This window comes from Dreissena polymorpha, chromosome 8 (assembly GCF_020536995.1).
Source record: "Dreissena polymorpha isolate Duluth1 chromosome 8, UMN_Dpol_1.0, whole genome shotgun sequence".
Classification (NCBI taxonomy): domain Eukaryota; kingdom Metazoa; phylum Mollusca; class Bivalvia; order Myida; family Dreissenidae; genus Dreissena; species Dreissena polymorpha.
In genome coordinates, this window is record NC_068362.1 from 46,881,854 (window position 1) to 46,903,703 (window position 21,850).

A 21,850-nucleotide genomic window follows, 5' to 3' on the forward strand; every position below is an offset into this window, starting at 1 on the left:
TTGTTTTCAGTTTTAGCGATTATAAAGCATTTTCGAGGTTGCCTAAAGTATGCCTGTAGTAATTGATGAACTCATATCCAGCTGTCTATGTATTGAAAACTGTGAATATAAACAAGCTAAACCTTCTACTAACCTTCTACTATTGCATTGCTAGCACCCGTAAATACAAAAGATCGCCGCTTTCTGTTGAGAACCAAAGAACGTTTTCCAGAAATAGCCCCTGTAGTAGCATGAACGAGGTTACAAAACAGGTCATTCGTATTATTATCCCCCGCCAGAGGCGGAGGGATATTGTTTTGGCGTTGTCCGTCCGTCCGGCTGTCCGTCCGTCCGGCACTTTTGTGTCCGGAGCCATATCTTGGAAGTTCTTTGGTGGATTTCATTTAAACTTGGTATGAGTATATATATGCATAAGAGGATGATGCACGCCAAATGGCATTGTACACCATCTGTAAAAAACAGACTTATGGCCCTTTGTATCTTGAAAAAATGCTTTTTAGTGTCCGGAGCCATATCTTGGAAGTTCTTTGGCGGATTTCATTGAAACTTGGTATGAGTATATATATATGCATAAGAGGATGATGCAAGCCAAATGGCATTGTACACCATCTGTTAAAAACAGACTTATGGCCCTTTGTATCTTGAAAAAATGCTTTTTACTATAGGCATTTTTGTGTCCGGAGCCATATCTTGGAAGCGCTTTGGCATGTTTTTGTGGAAAACGCACGACTTATTAATTCACCTAAATAAATTGTGAAGGCTTAAGAACCTTCCTTTGTCTTAGTTTTGTGTTATTGTCCTCCGTCCGTCCATCTATCATTATGTTCATCCGTCCAATTTGCACCCATCCTCAAACAAAGCATATGTTGCGGGGGATACCTTGGGCCTTTCAGGCCCTCTTGTTATTATAAATTGTTTGTTATATTCGGGTTAAGCGATTATGAAACATTTTTTTGTTTTTGTCTATCGTATCGCTGAAGTTATTGTTGAACTTATGTTCAACGTTTAATAAATTGAGAATGTAAATAAGCGTTAACTTTTTCCTGAATCTATTTATAGCCTCAATTTACGACCTGTACTACGTCATTGAGGTGTATGTGAGAGCGTAACTTATTGCGTTGTTATTGCCTGTGGACTTTCCTTTGTTTATCGACAGGCGCATCTATTAATAGCCTCATATTATGAATGGACTGAGCAAAAATACTACGTCATGAAGACGCTGCAGAAAGTGGACTATTTTATTAATTCATAAACAATCTCCTCCGCGACACGTACAATACGATCATTGTTTATTGATTCTTTTCTATAAAAGCACCGTTCAAAACTATTGCATTTAACACGATACTAATATCATGTTTCCATTTGTGAATGAATATAATTGAAGAACTCAAACCTCTTGCATAAATTATACAACTCTTTCACGCGCGGATACGCGTAGTAAGCGGGTATTGGGCTCCCATAAGCTAAGGCGTATCGACCTGAATTGTAGACTAACCACCTTAGACGGTCGCTAAGCGACCATCTAAAAATGGAATATATTGAGCCACAAAAAATAAAAACTTGTATATCATTAAATGTGTTTACCATACAACATCTAGTGTTAAAATGTTGGCTTTTACCATAAGGAACAATGATTTTGTATAGGTTAAATTTATTTGACAAAATATTTTACAAAATATTCATTTACTTTGTGTATTTATGTTACTTTAAATACCATTTTTTTTTAAATAGAAAAATCTATGATTAGTTGCTTTTATAATGGCTTGAATGACAGTATATATATATATATATATATATATATATATATAGCCTTTTACAGCCGCATATGCATGAACATGTGCCTTGAAAGGTGAAGTGCATGTGTCATTTGAAATGTTAATGAGCAATATGCTCAGACAATCACGGCAATCAGTTTTACGTCTAAATCAATGTTATCAGTTTAACAGCAAAATAACTGTAATCAGTTTTACATGGAAATTACTGTTATCAGTCTATGTCCAAATAACTGTTATCAGTGTTACCTCTAATGATGATGTTCTGCTGTTTGCATTCTGAACTCTGGTCAGTAGTTGGTACATGTCTCTGCAGCGAGAGGTATGTGTTCTGTCATTTGCATAATTCAGCCATTTGATGACTATTCGATTATCTGGAGGACAGCAAATGTTTTTCTGCAGTGCAAGTAGAGAACATAATATTTACTGACTTTCATTTGTGTATTTGTTGTCTCGGCAAAACACTTCTCAATAAGTGTATAATTATTAAATGACTTTATCATACATACACTAATGGCTGGGTGGGAACAATGCAATATTTGTCTATAGTTTTACAAGGAATGTTTAAATATTAACAAATTAAAATAAATACAGTAGATGTAAGTTTAAATTAAACATTGTGTCACTTAACCAAAATACTAAATACTACATGCATGCAGACGTCATTGGACATTGCACACAAAAATACAGAAGTCACTGATATTATTGATGACACATCAAATACAAAAGTCACTGTTATTATTGCTGACACATCAAATACAGAATTCATTGTTATTATTGATGACACATCAAATACAGAAGTCAGTGTTATTATTGATGACACATCAAATACAGAAGTCAGAGTTATTATTGATGATGCATCGTGTTCCTTAATTTCATAAATGTGAAACTTGTATTACTATGTGCTGATACCAACTCTTTCTAATAATAACATGGAATCAAGAATACATTGGAATTAAATACAGTTGAATTTTACTGGATAATACAAACGGATATAGCTGAATAATGATGAAAGTGTTTTTTTAGGAGGCCCAGGCAAAAATATGACCATTTAGGATTAAGGTTTCTTAGTTACCTGCTGCTTTAACTGATGACTTATTTCTGTACATTTATTAACTTCACCAAAATTAAGATTAATTATAGACTTAGTGATAATGATCTGTCATTTGCATAATTCAGCCACTTGTCCAGAACAAACAATTAAATCCATTTTTAGTCCCCTACGGGTGAAACCAGAGGGGACTTATGGTTTGCGCTCTGTGCGTCAGTTTGTCACACTTTTCTGGATCCTGCGATAACTTTAAAAGTTCTTATTTTTTCATGAAACTTGAAACATGGACAGATGGCAATATGGAGATTATGCACCTCATTTCATTTTGTTCCTATGTCAAGAATTCTGGTTGTTATGGCAACAAATAGACTAGAATTATGAACAAATAGACTAGAAATATTGCTGAAAATAGTGGATCCTGGCGATAACTTTATAAAAAAATCATAATTTTTCATAAAACTTGAAGTATGGATAGATGGCAATAGGGAGATTATGTACGTCATTTCAGTTTGCTCCTACGTCACAAATTCAGGTTGCTATGGCAACAAATAGACTAGAAATATTGCTGAAAATGTTGGTGTTTTACTGGTAGGGGACTTAAATTGCTTGGCAATAGTCTTGTCGTACATGGTACCATAAACATTGTGACATTATTAAACACACAAAATTTGAGCCAATTTAGAGGTGTCACAAAACTTAAAGAGATTATGATAGAATAAATATGGTAAGTGCTGGAATTATAAGTTTGCCTCATGTTTTGTTTTCAGTCAAAAAAGAGCAGCTTCAGTAAGAAAAAGCAGAACTCGAAAGAAGCTGATGAGGAAGTGGAACAGTTGAACAGTGAGTACTCACAGCTTGGCAATATCTGAGGCCATCCTTAAGAAATTGTTTGTTTGGCATAACCCGACACAGGTAAATTTGGATGGGTAGGTAGGTAGGGATTTTATTTTATTTTAGTAATTTTTTTCTGACATTGAACTCCAAGATATACCAAACTGAAAAGAATTATCAAATAAAGCTCAAAGTCTTCTGCCTCAAGAAAGGAAATTGGTAAAGATTTTTCTGCATCGTCCGTATCACCGCACGTGTATTCGTAAGTCTATTTTTTCTATAAAAAACTTCGAAAATATGATATAATCGACAAAAAATACTTTATCCGAAAACGACAGTCCAAAATTGTACACATTTTGCACATGAAATAAAATGTGCATATTGTTTGACCACAGAAAATGAAAACAAGTAACCTAGCAAATACATAATTAATATACTATTTGGTTGACATATTACTTTACTATAGTTTGTGAGTAAAAAACAACAAAGTAATTATAACATTTTAAATTCAATCAAGAACAGAAAGCTGCAACATCTTCAACATGTAACTAATTATTTAATTATCATCCTTTAATTCAGATCGATAGTCGGTAGAAATTTGTAAAGTGATCAGCGTAAAAATAATTTATTAAGTGTTATGCTTCTTTTCATTTGCTTATTTTTTATACGACTTTTGCCATCGGCCGTTATATTGTTGGCAGACGACAAAATCAATTGTGTATTCCATTATCTGCGCATGAATGACCCAATATTACCCGATAGTGAACTCAATGTTGATGGCCAGCTACCATATGCGCTTCAAATTGTTCGTGGAAACAAAGAGAAAAATAGTTTTAAAAAAAACACTCCGGATTAAAATGGCAGATGTTTTCAATGAAATTTAACAAGATTTAAGAATATTCCCAAATTATGTTTTCTTGAGCCAAATTCGCAATACTTTCGCAAATGGCGAACGACAGCGCGAGCCCTGTAATAGTTAGCATTTATTCCAATAATAACACGTTCGCAATGCTCGCGCTGTCGTTCGCCATTTTAGTCATTTGCGAAACTATTGAGAATTTGGCTCAAGAAAAATCTAAATTGCGAAAATCTAGTAAAATTTCGTTTAAAACATCCGCCATTTTAATCCGGACTGGTTTTCTATATTTGTCTCTTTGTTTCAATGAAAGTGTTTGCAATTCGAACAGTTAGCGAAACCTGGTCTGTACCTGATTAGACATTGCTTGACCTTATTATTAATGAAGGGCACATGGTATCTGGCCAATCAGCATTGAGCTCGCTTACACATGACATGATGTTGTCAAATGAAACGCGAGAACGGGTGGAGCTATCGGATAATATTGGGTCATTCATGCGCAGATATTGTATAATTTGAATACACATTTAATATCTCCGTCTGCCTCCAAAATAGCAACTGGTCGGAAAGTCGTATAAAGAGATAAGCAAATGAAACAAAAACGTGACAATACCCGTCAATAAATATTTCTAAGCTGACCACTTTTTATCTTTCTACCGAATATTTACCAAACTGAATTAAAGAGTGATAATTAAATAATTAGTTATATGGCGATAATAAACCACATCTCTGCCGATTGCCGAGTTGAATTAAACGGTGGTAATTAATTATCCCCCGCCAGAGGCGGAGGGATATTTTTTTGGCGTTGTCCATCTGTCTGTCTGTCCTTCCGTCCGTCCGGCACTTTTGTGTCCGGAGCCATATCTTGGAAGTGCTTTGGCGGATTTCATTGAAACTTCGTATGAGTATATATATGCATAAGAGGATGATGCACGCCAAATGGCATTGTACACCATCTGTTAAAAACAGAGTTATAGCCCTTTGTATCTTGAAAAAATGCTTTTTACTATAGGCACTTTTGTGTCCGGAGCCGTATCTTGGAAGTGCTTTGGCAGATTTTATTGAAACTTGGTATGAGTATATATATGCATAAGAGGATGATGCACGCCAAATGGACTTGTACACCATCTGTTAATAACAGAGTTATGGCCCTTTGTATCTTGAAAAAATGCTTTTTACTATAGGCACTTTTGTGTCTGGAGCCATATCTTAGAAGTGCTTTGGGGGATTAAATTGAAACTTGGTATGAGTATATATATGCATAAGAGGATGATGCACGCCGAATGACATTGTATACAATCTGTTAAAAACTGAGTTATGGCCCTTTGTATCTTGAAAAAATGCTTTTAACTATAGGCACTTTTGTGTCCGGAGCCATATCTTGGAAGTGCTTTGGCGGATTTCATTGAAACTTGGTATGAGTATATATCCCGCGCCAGAGGCGGAGGTATATTGTTTTGGCGTTGTCCGGCTGTCCGTCCGGCTGTCCATCTGTCTGTCACTTTTGTGTCCGGAGCCATATCTTGGAAGTGCTTTGGTGTATTTCATTGAAACTTCATATGAGTGTATATATGGATAAGAGGATAATGCACGCCGAATGGCATTGTACACCATCTGTTAAAAACAAATGTTATGGCCCTTTGTATCTTGAAAAAATGCTTGTTTGAGTGTCAAATATAATACTCTTGTGTCCAGAAGCATATAGGCGGGGGATATCAATTCAACGAATTTGCTTGTTAATTTGTTTTTTTACTCCCAAACTATCCTGAACGACAGCAGCGTATTTTAATTAAAGGGATACGAGAAAAACAGGAGCGGTTTAATTGAATTTAAAGTCTAATTAATCGCATATGCATATGTCAAATAAATAGGCGACTCAAATAAATACAGGTACGCATTTTGTTCATTGCTATTCTAGTTATCCTTGAAAGAGCATTCAATTGATTGACACAAATAACCGGAAAGGATAAAAATCAGAAAGGAAAAATTAGCGGAAAGAAGTTTCCGCGAGCAAAGAATTAATTTTTTTTGAAAGTAACAAAAAAAAAATTCAGTTGGGCCGATTTTAGTGGGTTGGTCGGGTTATGCCAAACAAAAGAATTTTTAAGGATGGCCTGACCAGTAGACAGTACTAGCAACTGACCAGTAGACCGTACTAGCTACTGACCAATACACAGTACTAGAACTGACCAGTAGACAGTACTAGCAACTGACCAGAAGACAGTACAATCAACTGACCAGTGAACAGTACTAGCAACTGACCAGTACACAGTACTAGAACTGACCAGTAGACAGTACAATCAACTGACCAGTAGACAGTACAATCAACTGACCAGTAGACAGTACAATCAACTGACAAGTAGACAGTACCAGGATCTGACCAGTAGACAGTACTAGGATCTGACCAGTGGACAGTACTAGCAACTGACCAGTAGACAGTACAATCAACTGACCAGTAAACAGTACTAGCAACTGACCAGTAGACAGTACTAGGATCTGACAAGTAGACAGTACTAGCAACTGAACAGTAGACAGTGCAATCAACTGACCAGTAGACAGTACTAGCAACTGACCAGTAGACAGTACTAGCAACTGACCAGTAGACAGTACTAGGATCTGACCAGTAGACAGTACTAGAACTGACCAGTAGACAGTACTAGAACTGACCAGTAGACAGTACTAGCAACTGACCAGTAGACCGTACAATCAACTGACCAGTAGACAGTACTAGCAACTGACCAGTAGACAGTACTAGGATCTGACAAGTAGACAGTACTAGCAACTGACCAGTAGACAGTACAATCAACTGACCAGTAGACAGTACTAGCAACTGACCAGTAGACAGTACTAGGATCTGACCAGTAGACAGTACAATCAACTGACCAGTAGACAGTACTAGCAACTGACCAGTAGAAAAACTAGGATCTGACCAGTAGACAGTACTAGCAACTGACCAGTAGACATTACAATCAACTGACCAGTAGACAGTACAATCAACTGACCAGTAGACAGTACTAGGATCTGACAAGTAGACAGTACTAGCAACTGACCAGTAGACAGTACAATCAACTGACCAGTAGACAGTACTAGGATCTTACCAGTAGACATTGCAATCAACTGACCAGTAAACAGTACTAGCAACTGAGCAGTAGACAGTAATAGGATCTGACCAGTAGACAGTACTAGAACTGACCAGTAGACAGTACTAGCAACTGACCAGTAGACAGTACTAGCAACTGGCCAGTAGACAGTACTAGCAAACTGACCAGTAGACAGTACTAGAACTGACCAGTAGACAGTACTAGCAACTGACCAGTAGACAGTACTAGCAATATTCCAGTAGACAGTACTAGGATCTGACCAGTAGACAGTTCTAGAACTGACCAGTAGACAGTACTAGCAACTGACCAGTAGACAGTACTAGCAACTGACCAGTAGACAGTACTAGCAACTGACCAGTAGACAGTACTAGCAACTGACAAGTAGACAGTACTAGCAATTGACAAGTAGACAGTACTAGTATAGCTGCAATGATTTGATCCGATGCATTGAAAATCGGTTCGAAATGCGTCTATTCGATTACAATACCAAACCTACCAAATTTGATTCGATTCTTAAATATATAGACATATAGATAGGTAAAGTTTGCTGTTTTTTGACTATTTGATACGGGAAGGCGAAGATTTTATCTTTACCTGTAATTACGGCGCGCGTGATTGGCTGCTTATTACTTGAGTCATCCAATCAATAAGCGCGTTACAGTCTACTTTTGGAAAAAGCGTCAAAATGGCTGAACAAGTTGTGGCCGACAAATTGAAGTTATCAGATGCGCATAAGAAGCTAAAATCAAAAGTGTGGCAGTATTTTGGGTTTCGGGATGGTAGCCTCCCCCGGATAAAGCAAAGTGTAAACTGTGCTTCACGCATGCAAACATAACGTTGATTTAGCAAGACTAAGAGGTAGCACAAGTGCAACTACTCAAGTCGCCAGCAAAAAAAGAGGTTCTGTTTCTGTTGGGAATTTGTTAAGTTTAGTAGAGAATGTGCTTTGTTCTACAGGTAACAGATGATGCTGTCACGGCTTAATGGTAGACATGCTTGTAGCAGTTTTGGATATAAGTATAATAGTGATAGTACTATCACTCCACTGATTCCAGATATTCTTATGATTATTGATTTAATTTTATATTATTGTGTATTCAACACAATCTTCTAGTCAGAAGATTTTTTATATTAAAATTGAGTCCTAATTTGCTGTTCTATTTTATGTGTTTTATTGAAATATTGACATAGTTTGAAAGACATTTGGCAGTTTCTTGCAAAATATTCTTTACAAATGTTAATTTTACACACTTTCAACAGTTTTTAAAACACTGTTGAACCAACCAAAATATATCAAACAAACACACAATTTGACAAATGCCCAAGATATCTAGGTATGCGACACTTTTGAACAGAAATGTTTATTTTGAGGCAGAAGAGTGAATATATGATAAAAAACTAGGCTTGAAGATGAATCTAATCGAAAAAATCGGTATCGGAGTGTCTGAAATCGAATCGAATCGAGCTGTTGGTGAATCGTTGCAGCTCTAAGTACTAGCAACTGACCAGTAGATAGTACTAGCAACTGACTAGTAGACAGTACTAGCAACTGACCAGTAGACAGTACAAGCAACTGACTAGTAGACAGTACTAGCCACAGACCAGTAGACAGTACTAGCAACTGACCAGTAGACAGTACTAGCAATTGACCAGTAGACAGTACTAGCAACTGACCAGTAGACAGTACTAGCAACTGACTAGTAGACAGTACTAGCAACTGACCAGTAGACAGTACTAGCAACTGACTAGTAAACAGTACTAGCAACTGACCAGTAGACAGTACTAGAACTAACCAATAGACAGTACTAGCAACTGACCAGCAGACAGTACTAGCAACTGACCAGAAGACAGTATTAGCAACTTACCAGTAGATAGTACTAGCAACTGACCAGTAGACAGTACTAGCAATGTACCAGTAGACAGTACTAGCAACTGACCAGTAGACAGTACTAGCAACTGACTAGTAGGCAGTACTAGCAACTGACCAGTAGACAGTACTAGCAACTGACTAGTAGTCAGTACTAGCCACAGACCAGTAGACAGTACTAGCAACTGACTAGTAGACAGTACCAGCAACTGACTAGTAGACAGTACTAGCAACTGACCAGTAGACAGTACTAGCAACTGACCAGTAGACAGTACTAGCAATTGACCAGTAGACAGTACTAGCAACTGACCAGTAGACAGTACTAGCAACTGACTAGTAGACAGTACATGCAACTGACCAGTAGACAGTACTAGCAACTGACTAGTACACAGTACTAGCAACTGACTAGTAGACAGTACTAGCAACTGACTAGAAGACAGTACTAGCAACTGACCAGTAGACAGTACTAGCAACTGACTAGTAGACAGTAGTAGCAACTGACCAGTAGACAGTACTAGCAACTGACTAGTAGACAGTACTTGCAACTGACCAGTAGACAGTACTAGCAACTGACCAGTAGACAGTACTAGCAACTGACCAGTAGACAGTACTAGCAATGTACCAGTAGATATTACTAGCAACTGACCAGTAAACAGTTCAAGCAACTTACCAGTAGACAAAACTAGCAACTGACTATTAGACATTACTAGCAACTTACCTGTAGACAGTACTACATGTAGCCACTTATCAGTAGACACTACTAACTTGCCAATAGACAGTTCTAGCAAATGACCAGTAGCCAGTACTAGAAACTTACTAGTAGACAGTACTAGAAACTTACCAGTAGACAGTACTAGCAACTTACCTGTTGACTACTGTGATTTGACCAGTAGACAGTGCTAGAACTGACCAGTAGGCAGTACTAGCAACTGACCAGTAAACAGTACTAGCAATATATCTGTAGATAGTACTACACTGCAACTCCAATATATCAAGGTCCGTTATATCGCGTTGTACGATAAATCGCGAATCGGCTATGGCTCCCAAAAATCTGACGCGCATTATTATAAATTCCCAAATAAAATGTTTTAATCTGAGAATTTGATGAATTTAAATCCGTTTCAAGCTAGTATTTTTCCCTTTTTTCACCAACTTTAACCCAACATTCATAATCCAGTTTTGACCAGATTGTTTGCTTACATTGTACATCACTTTAACACCTGTGTACTGCGATAAACAATAGCCCCTCTTGTTAAACAGCACGGGTCATTTCGGGTGTTACCATTCTGTATTGAATTTGCTTTGAACTGCTGAAACGCACCAGTTCACACATGAAGGTGTACACAATTATAACTGTAAATGTCACAAGTCAATACTGACCTATCTCAACAATCTGTGTGCGTTAGATACAGTGTAAACTACTTGCTTTTAATTGAGAGGAAAATATCCCTCAGTTTGTCAAAATGCACTACTGTTAAAACCCATGCTTTGCATGCTTTTCATGAGAATGAATGACGTCATTTTCTAATTTGTGCATGCTTTCTTGAGCAATACAACTCGGCAATGTTTTTCGGATTACAAATTTAATTATATGCATTTAAAAATACAAGGAATAATGTTTTGTGTTATACCAATGAATAACATATGGATATAACACATAATTGAATAAGGTAGGTAAATAGCGTGTTTTGAGATTGCATAACGATGCTAATGCATACATATACATGCATACATAACCTTACAATTTATATCGCTCACCGGATATATCACGGTCGCGATCTTTGGACCCCTTCAATCGCGATATATTGGAGTTGCAGTGTAGAACTGACCAGTAGACAGTTCTAGCAACTGACCAGTATATAGTAAGGGTACCACGTTTACAGATTTTTCTAAACGTTTAAACGAAATTAAATAAACGAAATTTTACCGTTTAAACGGTATCCCTATGTCCGTTTTAAAAGCATCAGTGCCATCGCATCTCCAAACTGAAAGTAACAGCAATTATTTCCGGAAGTTATATTTAGTGCATTTCCCATTCGCGCAATGACGTCATATTAAAACCAACTGTTCTTGTCGTTGTCGAACCATTGGGTTACACTTTGTCTACTTACATGCCGTAATATTTTGTAACAAAGACGAATTAATATCGAACCAACATTCCTTAAATAAGAGTAAACCTGTTTTAAAATTGTTAATGTTTTACTTAACACGATGTACATCACAAGATGCATACTTCAATTTACGTAAAAATATTCCTATACGGAGATTGTTCGCCATATCTCTTCAAATGAATGCCGTGGTGTAATGGATATGGTGTCCGCCTAGCGACCGGGAGGTCACGGGTTCGATCCCCGCTGTGGGAGCGTTCTTTCGATCTCCCATATAGACACCAAGTACTGGTTCTAGGCCCAGGAAACGGACTCGAGAGCATTTCAAATAAGTAGGAATTACTTTCTATGCAATCGAGCTAAAATAAATAGGTTTAAACTAAATGAATGCCGATGAAGAAACGTCGGAAAAATTTCCTTGTGCACTTCGTGCCGACGCGCGTCAAATAGTCAAGACGATTTGGGTCATGCTCATGCAACAAAAGGCGAATTTCGTGATGACACGCATTAAATATTCAAGACGTTTAGTCCGTACATGGTGTATTGTTATGTTTATGGTATTGTGAATAAGGGGCATGTGGTGCACGTGATACAAATAGTTTTTAATACGAGTCTTTTTACGCAGCTGTTAACAAGCTTTGCAACGTCGTAGCGTAATGAACTAAACTGATTTATATTGATATTGACTGTTGTTTCAACGTTTACAGTTTTTGTAAACATTTTTGACCAAAACACGAAACGCGACTGTTTGAACGTTTAAACGTGATACCCTTAGTATATAGTACTAGCAACTTACCTATATAGAGTACTAGAACTGACCAGTAGACAGTACAATCAACTTACCAGTATACAGTATTAGCAATATACCAGTAGACAGTACTCGAACTGACCAGTAAACAGTACTAGCAATATACCTGTAGACAGTACTAGAACTAACCAGTAGACAGCACTAGCAACTGACCAGTAGACAGTACTAGCAACTAACCAGTAGACAGTACTAGAACTAACCAGTAGACAGTACTAGCAACTGACCAGTAGACAGTACTAGCAACTTACCAGTAGACAGTACTAGCAATATTCCAGTAGACAGTACTAGAACTGACCAGTAGACAGTTCTAGCAATATACCTGTATACAGTCCTAGAACTGGCCAGTAGACAGTACTAGCAACTGATCAGTAGACAGTACTAGCAATATACCAGTAGACAGTACTAGAACTGACCAGTAGACAGTTCTAGCAATATACCTGTATACAGTACTAGAACTGACCAGTAGACAGTACTAGAACTGACCAGTAGACAGTACTAGCAACTGACAAGTAGACAGTACTAGCAACTAACAAGTAGACAGTACAAGCAACTTACCAGTAGACAGTACTAGCAACTGACCAGTAGACAGTACTAGCAACTTACCAATATACAGTGTTAGTAACTGACCAGTAGACGGTACTTGCAACTGACCAGTAGACAGTACTAGCAACTTACCAGTAGACAGTATTAGCAACTGACCAGTAGACAGTTCTAGCAACTGACCAATTAGTAAATTGAGATGAGTTAGTTTTAACATGCAGATGTTTGTATATTATTGTCTCATAGTTCAATATATAAGTAATAATATGCATAATCAAATAATTTATTTAAAAGTTCAAAATCAGAGCAGATATGTACATCTGCTGTTTTAAAAAGCAGTCTAGTATTGTCCACAGAAATTTAACTTAATTATATTAAACTATTCAAAATTCAAATTTCATGTCCAAACTATGTTAAACTAAAATCAACAGATTTTACGACACTTACCTGACTGATTTTAGGTCCAGTAGAGTAGGTTAACAGCCTGTTGAAGTGTTTATATGAAACAATCTCTCCTTTCATGACTTGTCCAGTATTGATGATTGGCCTGCCCTGTTTCAGGTCCTGTAGACCCTGTGTACAGCCTGTTAAAATGTGCGGCCGACCTGCCACGGTCCGGGGGCAAGTCCCCCTGCCTGCTCCATGCCCACTGTAGCGGGCAGCACACGCCCAGTAACCCTGGCAACGCCAGATACCCCAGTGGTGGTGACAGCAGCGGCAACACTTCCAAGGCTTCCAGCCCATCCTCCTCAGGTAACTTGTGGGGTTGATTAATTTGGGATTAACACGCGATGTTAAGTGACTATTCATATTTATTCATGTTGGATAAACATCATGCTAGTTGATAATCCATTATATTTGATGTTATTTCATGAGCAGGTCACGATTTTGGAAAACTGCTTAATGCATATACATGAAGTGTTGTCGCAGATTGGCCTGTGCAGTCCATCGGGGACAACTCTCCCTTTTTTAGCTCACCTTAGCACAATGTGCTCATGGTGAGCTTTTGTGATTGCCTTTTGTCCATCGTGCGTCTTCAGTTGTCCGTCAACCATCGTCAACATTTTGCCTTGTGAACACTCCAGAGGCCACATTTATGGTCTGATCTTCATGAAACTTGGTCAGAACATTTGTCCTATTAATACCTCGACTGAGTTTGAAACTGGGTCATGCTGGGTCAATAACTAGGTCACTAGGTCAAAAAAAAGAAAAACCTTGTGAACACTGTAGAAGTCACATTTGATGCCCAATCTTCATGTAACTTTGTCAAAATGTTTGTCTAAATGATATGTTGGTTTAAAAATGGTTCCGGTCCATTGAGAAACATGGCCGCCAGGGGGCGGGGCAGTATTCCTTATATGGCTATAGAGAAACCTTGTGAACACTCTAAAAGTCACAATTATTGCCCAATCATCATGAAACTTGGTCAAAATATTGGTTTCATTGATATCTTGGACGAGTTTGAAAATGGTCCAGATCGGTGAAAAAACATGGCCGCCAGGGGGCGGGGCAGTTTTCTCTATATGTATTTAACGAAAACATGTGAACACTCTAGAAGTCACATTTTTGGTCCAATCTTCATGAAATTTGGTCAGAACATGTGTTTTCTGGATATGACGGTTTAGTTTGAAAATGGTTTGGATCTGTAAAAAAACATGGCCGCCAGAGGGGGGGGGCGTTTTCCTTATATTAATATAGTAAAAAAAGCTTGTGAACACTCTAGAATTCACATTATTTTCATCATAGAAAAAATTCCAAACATCGATTTTATAGATATCTCGTACGAGTTCTAAAATGGTCATGATGGGTGGAAAAACATGGCTGCCAGGGGGTGGGGCAGTTTTCTCTATATGTATATAGTGAAAACATGTGAATAATCTATAAGACACAAGTCATTTTTTGCCCAATCTTCATGAAATTTGGTCAGAACATTTGTTTCCTGTGTAGTAAAGTTTGGTTTTATTATTTGATTATTATGTAACATTTAGTGTATTATGTAATTTTTCATAACACAGAATTTTCATAATTAACATAACTGTTTTAGTCATTAGCACTTATGATAAGCCTATCAACTAAGCGATAGCTGAAAGAAAGACAACGTGTACATAATTTCGCAGTATTTATCTCCCTTGTTTAACCTGGTTCAGTAATCTAAATTTTTTTCTGCTCTGGAATTTGGGAAGATATGGCCATCCTTAAAAAATTGTTTGTTTGGCATAACCCGACCCAGTTAAATTTGGGTGGGTCGGTAGGTAGGAATTTTTTTTTTTTAATATTTTTTTTTCTGACATTGAACTCCTGACATATACCTAACTGAAAGGTAAATTATCAAATAAAGCTTCAAGTCTTCTGCCTCATGAAAGGAAATTGGTAAACATTTTTCTGCACCGTCCTTATCACCGCACGTGTATTCGTAAGTCTATTTTTTCTATAAAGAGCTTCTTTTCATTTACTTATTTTTATGTCCCCCTTCGAAGAAGAGGGGGTATATTGCTTTGCAAATGTCGGTCGGTCTGTCGGTCCATCCACCAGGTGGTTTCCGGAATATAACTTAAGAGCGCTTGGGCCTAGGATCATGAAACTTAATAGGAACATTGATCATGATTCACAGATGACCCCTATTGATTTTGAGGTCACTAGGTCAAAGGTCAAGGTCACGGAGACTCGAAATGGTTAAATGTTTTTTAGATGATAACTCAAGAATGCTTACGCGGCCAACAGGGTGAACTCTGAACAATATAACTGAAGCAACTGGTCTGTAATCCTAAATCTATAATTATCAGTCCAATGAAACATCATCATTTGAGTAAAATAAAGTGGATCAGTAAAAATATTATCAGAATATGAGATTTTTTTGTATATTTTGTATATTAAATATTGTGTTAATGTTTAATTTTGTTGATTAATATAAATATAAGCAGGACAGGGGAGGTAATACACTATTATATCTTCCATATATACAGGGGAAACAAATGCAATAAGTTTAAATTTCATGTTTAATAAATAGAGGATATTTGTTCATGTCAGTGTGAGATCATTTGTTTTTTTTTCATTGTCCCTTGACATATTGCTTTTATATTTTGCATACTTGTTTACCAATATCCCCCCAACCTATAAACAAGAGCAGACAACTCTATCAAGCATTTTGTCATAATTATTGCCCCTTTTATACTTAGAATATACACAGGGTTCGCACAGGGCTTGAAAAGTGCTTGAAAACGAGTCCTAGGCTTGAAAAGCCCTTGAACAAAGGTTGGCCTTGAAAAAGTGCTAGAAAAGTACTTATTTCATGTAAAAAAGCCTTGAAATTTTTTATTTTGTTCAAAATTACTTTTATCATCGCCATAAACTTAAATCGTTCTTAAGGAAAATATTAAGAAAATTTATCATAAATTCCTTCGCGCAAAAAATGTGTACCAAAATATAAGTTTCGTACACTATTGGGTACGAAACATTAAGTGTACACGTCACAGATTATGAGTACTACGTCAGAGGTTCGCCATTGTGATCAATTTTCGCGAGTAAAAATTCAGCGATGGGGAAGTGTCGTTTCCAACCAGAGTGGTTAACTGAATATTCCTGGCGCTACTTTCTGGTCATAAACACCGATGATTTGCAGAAAAATGCTTAAATAATTACAACTTATACGATACGTCAACATTCTTTAAACATGAATATTCATGGCGCTATTTTCTGGTCATAAAGAAGTTGTCACAATGACGTTTATCGTTATGTTTTGCGCAAAACTTATGAATGTTCCTCGGAACAGAAAACAAATGACATTTGAAAAGCACATTGTTGGGTCCATATAAAGACCATTGGTGTCGGGGGGAATGGGTGAAAGCGCTTTGAAAAGCCACGATAAAGGGGAAACCCACAAAGAAAACATGAAATTGAGAAGCAAACAGGGGTCCTGCATTGTGCTTTTTGGTGAAACAGGAAGGTGCTATTGTTAAAACTGTGCAATCTAAACAGACATTAACAACAACAGCCCTGTGAAATACAAAATGTTATAGTAACTGACTTCTGTTTAAATGAAATGAACTAGTCTGTTTGATGTGAGCATATAAAGAGACAGTGTGTTTGTTTGTAATAACTTTAAAAAGTAAATACATATGTGAGACTCATTGAGTTAAGGATGGATAACATTTATGTGTATGTAATAATTAGAAATAACACAAATGATTTATTGTGAAATTAGTTTAATGTGTTAGAGCAAATAAATGATATATACTGTGTTAATCTGGCTTGAAAATGCATTTTTTAAAGGAAACTAACATACGGTTCTCGGCCTTGAAAATGAAAATTTGGCCTTAAAAAGTCCTTGAAAAGTGCTTGAATTTAGGTTTGAGATTTTTGTTTGAACCATGATACATATATTTGATAAATCTATGTTAAAGTTTGCGTACTACCCCAAATATTTCCTATATCCTTTGACATATTGCTTTTATATGTTGCATACTTTTTTTACCAACATGACCCCAACCTATAAACAAGAGCAGACCACTGTATCAAGCATTTTGAAATAATTATGGCCCCTCTTACACTTAGATAATTGAACATTTTGCTTAAATTGCCATAACTTTTTTATTTATGATCACATTTTATTATTACTTTGACAAAACAACACTTACCTGAATACCACAATGGATTCCACCCAAACAATACCCCACGCCCTTACCAGAATCCCTTCCCCCCCCCAACCTCACCCCCCATTTTTTTTTTAAAAACATCTTATAAATTACCACACCCCACATTATACCCCCCTCTCACCCCCACCCCCTACCCCCCCCATCCCCCCCCCCAATCTTTTTTTTTAAACATCTAATAAATTACCACACCCCACATTATACCCCCCTCTCACTCCCCCCCCCCCTACCCCCTACCCCCCCTGATTTTTTTTAAACATCTAATAAATTACCACACCCCACATTATACCCCCCTCTCACTCCCCCCTACCCCCCCCCCCCAAAAAAAAAAGATTTTGTTTTTAAAACATCTAATAAATTACCCCACCCCACATTATACCCCCTCTCACCCCCTACCCCCCCCAACCCCCCACCCCCCATTTTTTAAAACATCTAATAAATAACCCCACCCCACATTATACCCCCTCTCATCCCCCCCCCTACCCCCCCCCCCCACCCTACCCCCTAAAATTTTTATTTTTTTTTTCATTCATTTTTTTATTTTTGAAGAGTGTCTAATGAATTATTGAATATGAACAATTTCCCCATGATGGCTTACGTTATAATGTCAAGCACTCGAATAGTCGAGCGCGCTGTCCTCTGACAGCTCTTGTTAGGTCACAATTAAGGTCAAAGGTCAAGATCACAGTGACTCGAAATAGTAAAATGGTTTCCGGATGATAACTTAAGAATGCTTACGCCTAGGATCATGAAACTTCATAGGTACATTGATCATGACTGGCAGATGACCCATATTGATTTTCAGATCACTAGGTCAAAGGTCAAGGTCACGGTGACTCGAAATAGTACAATGGTTTCCGGATGATAACTTACATTAGGTCAAAGGTCAAGGTCACAGTGACAACAAACGTATTCACACAATGGCTGCCACTACAACTGACAGCCCATATGGGGGGCATGCATGTTTTACAAACAGCCCTTGTTTATACAACTTTTGCCATCGGCCGTTATATTGTTGGCAGACGACAATATCAACTGTGTATTCCATTATCTGCGCATGAATGACCCAATATTACCCGATAGCGAACTCAATGTTGATTGGCCCGCTACCATATGCGCTTCAAATTGTTCATGGAAACAAAGAGAAAAATAGTTTTAAAAATACACTCCGGATTAAAATGGCGGATGTTTTCAATGAAATTTAACGAGCATATTCGCAAATTATTTTTTTCTAGAGGCAAATTCGCTATACTTTCGCAAATGGCGAACAACAGCACAAGCCCTGTAGTAGTGAGCATTTATTCCAATAATAACACATTCTCAATGCTCGCGCTGTCGTTTGCCATTTGAGTCATTTGCAAAACTATTGAAAATTTGGCTCAAGAAAAATCTTAATTGCGAAAATGCGATAATCTAGTAAAATTTGGTTTAAAACATCCGCCATTTTAATCCGGACTGGTTTTCTATATTTGTCTCTTTGTTTCAATGAAAGTGTTTGCAATTCAAACAGTTAGCGAAACCTGGTCTGTACCCGATTAGACATTGCTTGACCTTATTGTTAATGAAGTGCACATGGTAGCTGGCCATGCAATCAGCATTGAGCTTGCTTACACATGACATGATGTTGTCGAATGAAACGCGAGAACGGGTGGAGCTATCGGATAATATTGGGTCATTCATGCGCAGATATTGTATAATTTGAATACACATTTAATATCTCCGTCTGCCTCCAAAATAGCGACTGGTCGGAAAGTTGTATAAAGAGATAAGCAAATGAAACAAAAACGTGACAATACCCGTCAATAAATATTTCTAAGCTGACCACTTTTTATCTTTCTACCGAATATTTACCGATCTGAATTAAAGAGTGATAATTAATTAATTAGTTATATGGCGATAATATTTTACATCTCTGCCGATTGCCGAATTGAATTGCATGGTGATAATGAATTAATTTGTCTTTTTTTACTCCCAAACTATCCTTAACAACAGCAGCGTATTTTAATTAAAGGGATACAAGAAAACAAGAGTGGTTTAATTGTATATAAAGTCTAATTAATCGCATATGCATATGTCAAATAAATAGGCGACTCAAATAAATACCGGTACGTGTTTTGTTCATTGCTATTCTAGATATACTTGAAAAAGCATTCAATTAAATGATGCAAACAACCGGAAAGGATAATAAGCGGAAAGGACAAATTAAGCGGAAAGAAGTTTCGGCGAGCAAAAAAAAAAATGTTTATGTCCCCCACTATAGTAGTGGGGACATATTGTTTTTGCCCTGTCTGTCTGTTGGTCTGTCTGTCTGTTTGCGCCAACTTTAACATTTTGCAATAACTTTTGCTGTATTGAAGATAGCAACTTCATATTCGGCATGCATGTGTATCTCATGAAGCTGCACATTTTGAGTGGTGAAAGGTCAAGGTCAAGGTCATCCTTCAAGGTCAGAGGTCAAATATATGTGGCCAAAATCGCTCATTTTATGAATACTTTTGCAATATTGAAGATAGCAACTTGATATTTGGCATGCATGTGTATCTCATGGAGCTGCACATTTTGAGTGGTGAAAGTTCAAGGTCAAGGTCATCCTTCAAGGTCAGAGGTCAATTATATGTGGCCAAAATCGCTCATTTTATGAATACTTTTGCAATATTGAAGATAGCAACTTGATATTTGGCATGCATGTGCATCTCATGGAGCTGCACATTTTGAGTGGTGAAAGGTCAAGGTCAAGGTCATCCTTCAAGGTCAGAGGTCAAATATATGTGGCCCAAATCGCTTATTTTATGAATACTTTTGCAATATTGAAGATAGCAACTTGATATTTGGCATGCATGTGTATCTCATGGAGCTGCACATTTTGAGTGGTGAAAGGTCAAGGTCAAGGTCATCCTTCACAAGGTCAAGGTCATCCTACAATGTCAAACATCATATAGGGGGACATTGTGTTTCACAAACACATCTTGTTTTTGAAAGTAACAAAAAAATTCAGTCTGGCCGATTTTAGTGGGTCGGTCGGGTTATGCCAAACAAAAGAATTTTTAAGGATGGCCTATTGATCATTGATAAATGGACTGTTCTGAGGGAAAATAGACTCTTCTGCCAATGCTCTCAGAACTGTATAAAATAAGCTGTTTTGGGTGATTTAATCACCTCTTGATGCTTTCTTGAAAAGGTAACAGCTCTTGAAAAAGGTTGGAATTTTGAAATAATTAAACTCTAAATAATTGTAACATCAGCATCAAGACATTTTGGCATTATTTTCTAAATAATTCTTATTATTTAGATTATTTGTATTTGGTATTTTTTAAATTAGAAAGACTCCATTTTATTTCAATTACTTTAGTAAATTCTTCTTATTTTTACATTTGATTCACTGAAGTTTCCTAATCTCCATAAATTGTGTTCTTTAGATTAAGTTAGACCTATTTTCTAAACTAGATTTTTGAAGCAACTTCTAGACTTACAGTAACTAATATTTATATCAGTTTTTTTGACAGATTGTGAACTTCTTTATTTACATTCATTCAGGTATTTGCTGTATTTTGTTCATTTTTGTAACGATACTTACCGGTAGATTCTTTAGACTCGGCTTGTACCTGTTCTTAATTCTCTGTCATTGTTCTTCATTTTCCGAGTTCTTGGAATAAAAGTTAGTTATTTTCGTTAAAGCTGCTTTGGTTTTCACTTATAGATTAATTCTTTGAGTGTATTCAGGCGTATCTGACTCGACGCCTTTAGTTAATTGAATTACAACCAGCCAGTGGTGTCATCCTGACTGGAAATAAGCGTCGAATAAATATTTCCACATTACATAAGTGCTCACAAAGCTACATAACTTGTAACCGTCCTGTGACCAGTTCACTTGCGTAAGGGAACGAGACCGCACTACCACACCTGGATGCGACAGTTTAGTTCGAAAATGGTTTGGATCAGTTAAAAAACATGGCAGCCAGGGGGGTCTTTTTCCTTATATTTATATAGTAAAATAGCTTAAGAACACTCTAGAAGTCACATTTCTTTATAATTATGTATATAGTGAAAAAATGTGGACAGTCTAGAACACACATTTTTTTGCCCAATCTTCATGAAATTTGGACATATCTTGGAAGAGTTCAAAAATGGTTCAGGTCTGTTAAAAAAAACATGGCCGCCAGGGGGCCATTTGTCGTTCATTCTTCATGAAACTTGGTTAGAACATTTGTTCCATTGATATCTTGGGCTGCAAAGAACAGGTCATTTCTTTTTATCTCAGGTGAGCGAC

The 21,850-nt window shown here is 37.1% G+C and overlaps 1 protein-coding gene across 1 annotated transcript in view; it reads left to right on the plus strand.

Annotated features, from left to right (window-relative positions):
• Positions 1-21,850, plus strand: part of LOC127841228 (uncharacterized) — a 315,075-nt gene that overhangs the window by 259,652 nt on the left and 33,573 nt on the right. Inside the window, exons 12-13 of the mRNA XM_052369887.1 lie at positions 3,591-3,663; positions 13,496-13,687. Of these exons, the coding sequence (XP_052225847.1) occupies positions 3,591-3,663; positions 13,496-13,687 (265 nt within the window). The remainder of the gene's footprint in view (positions 1-3,590; positions 3,664-13,495; positions 13,688-21,850) is intronic.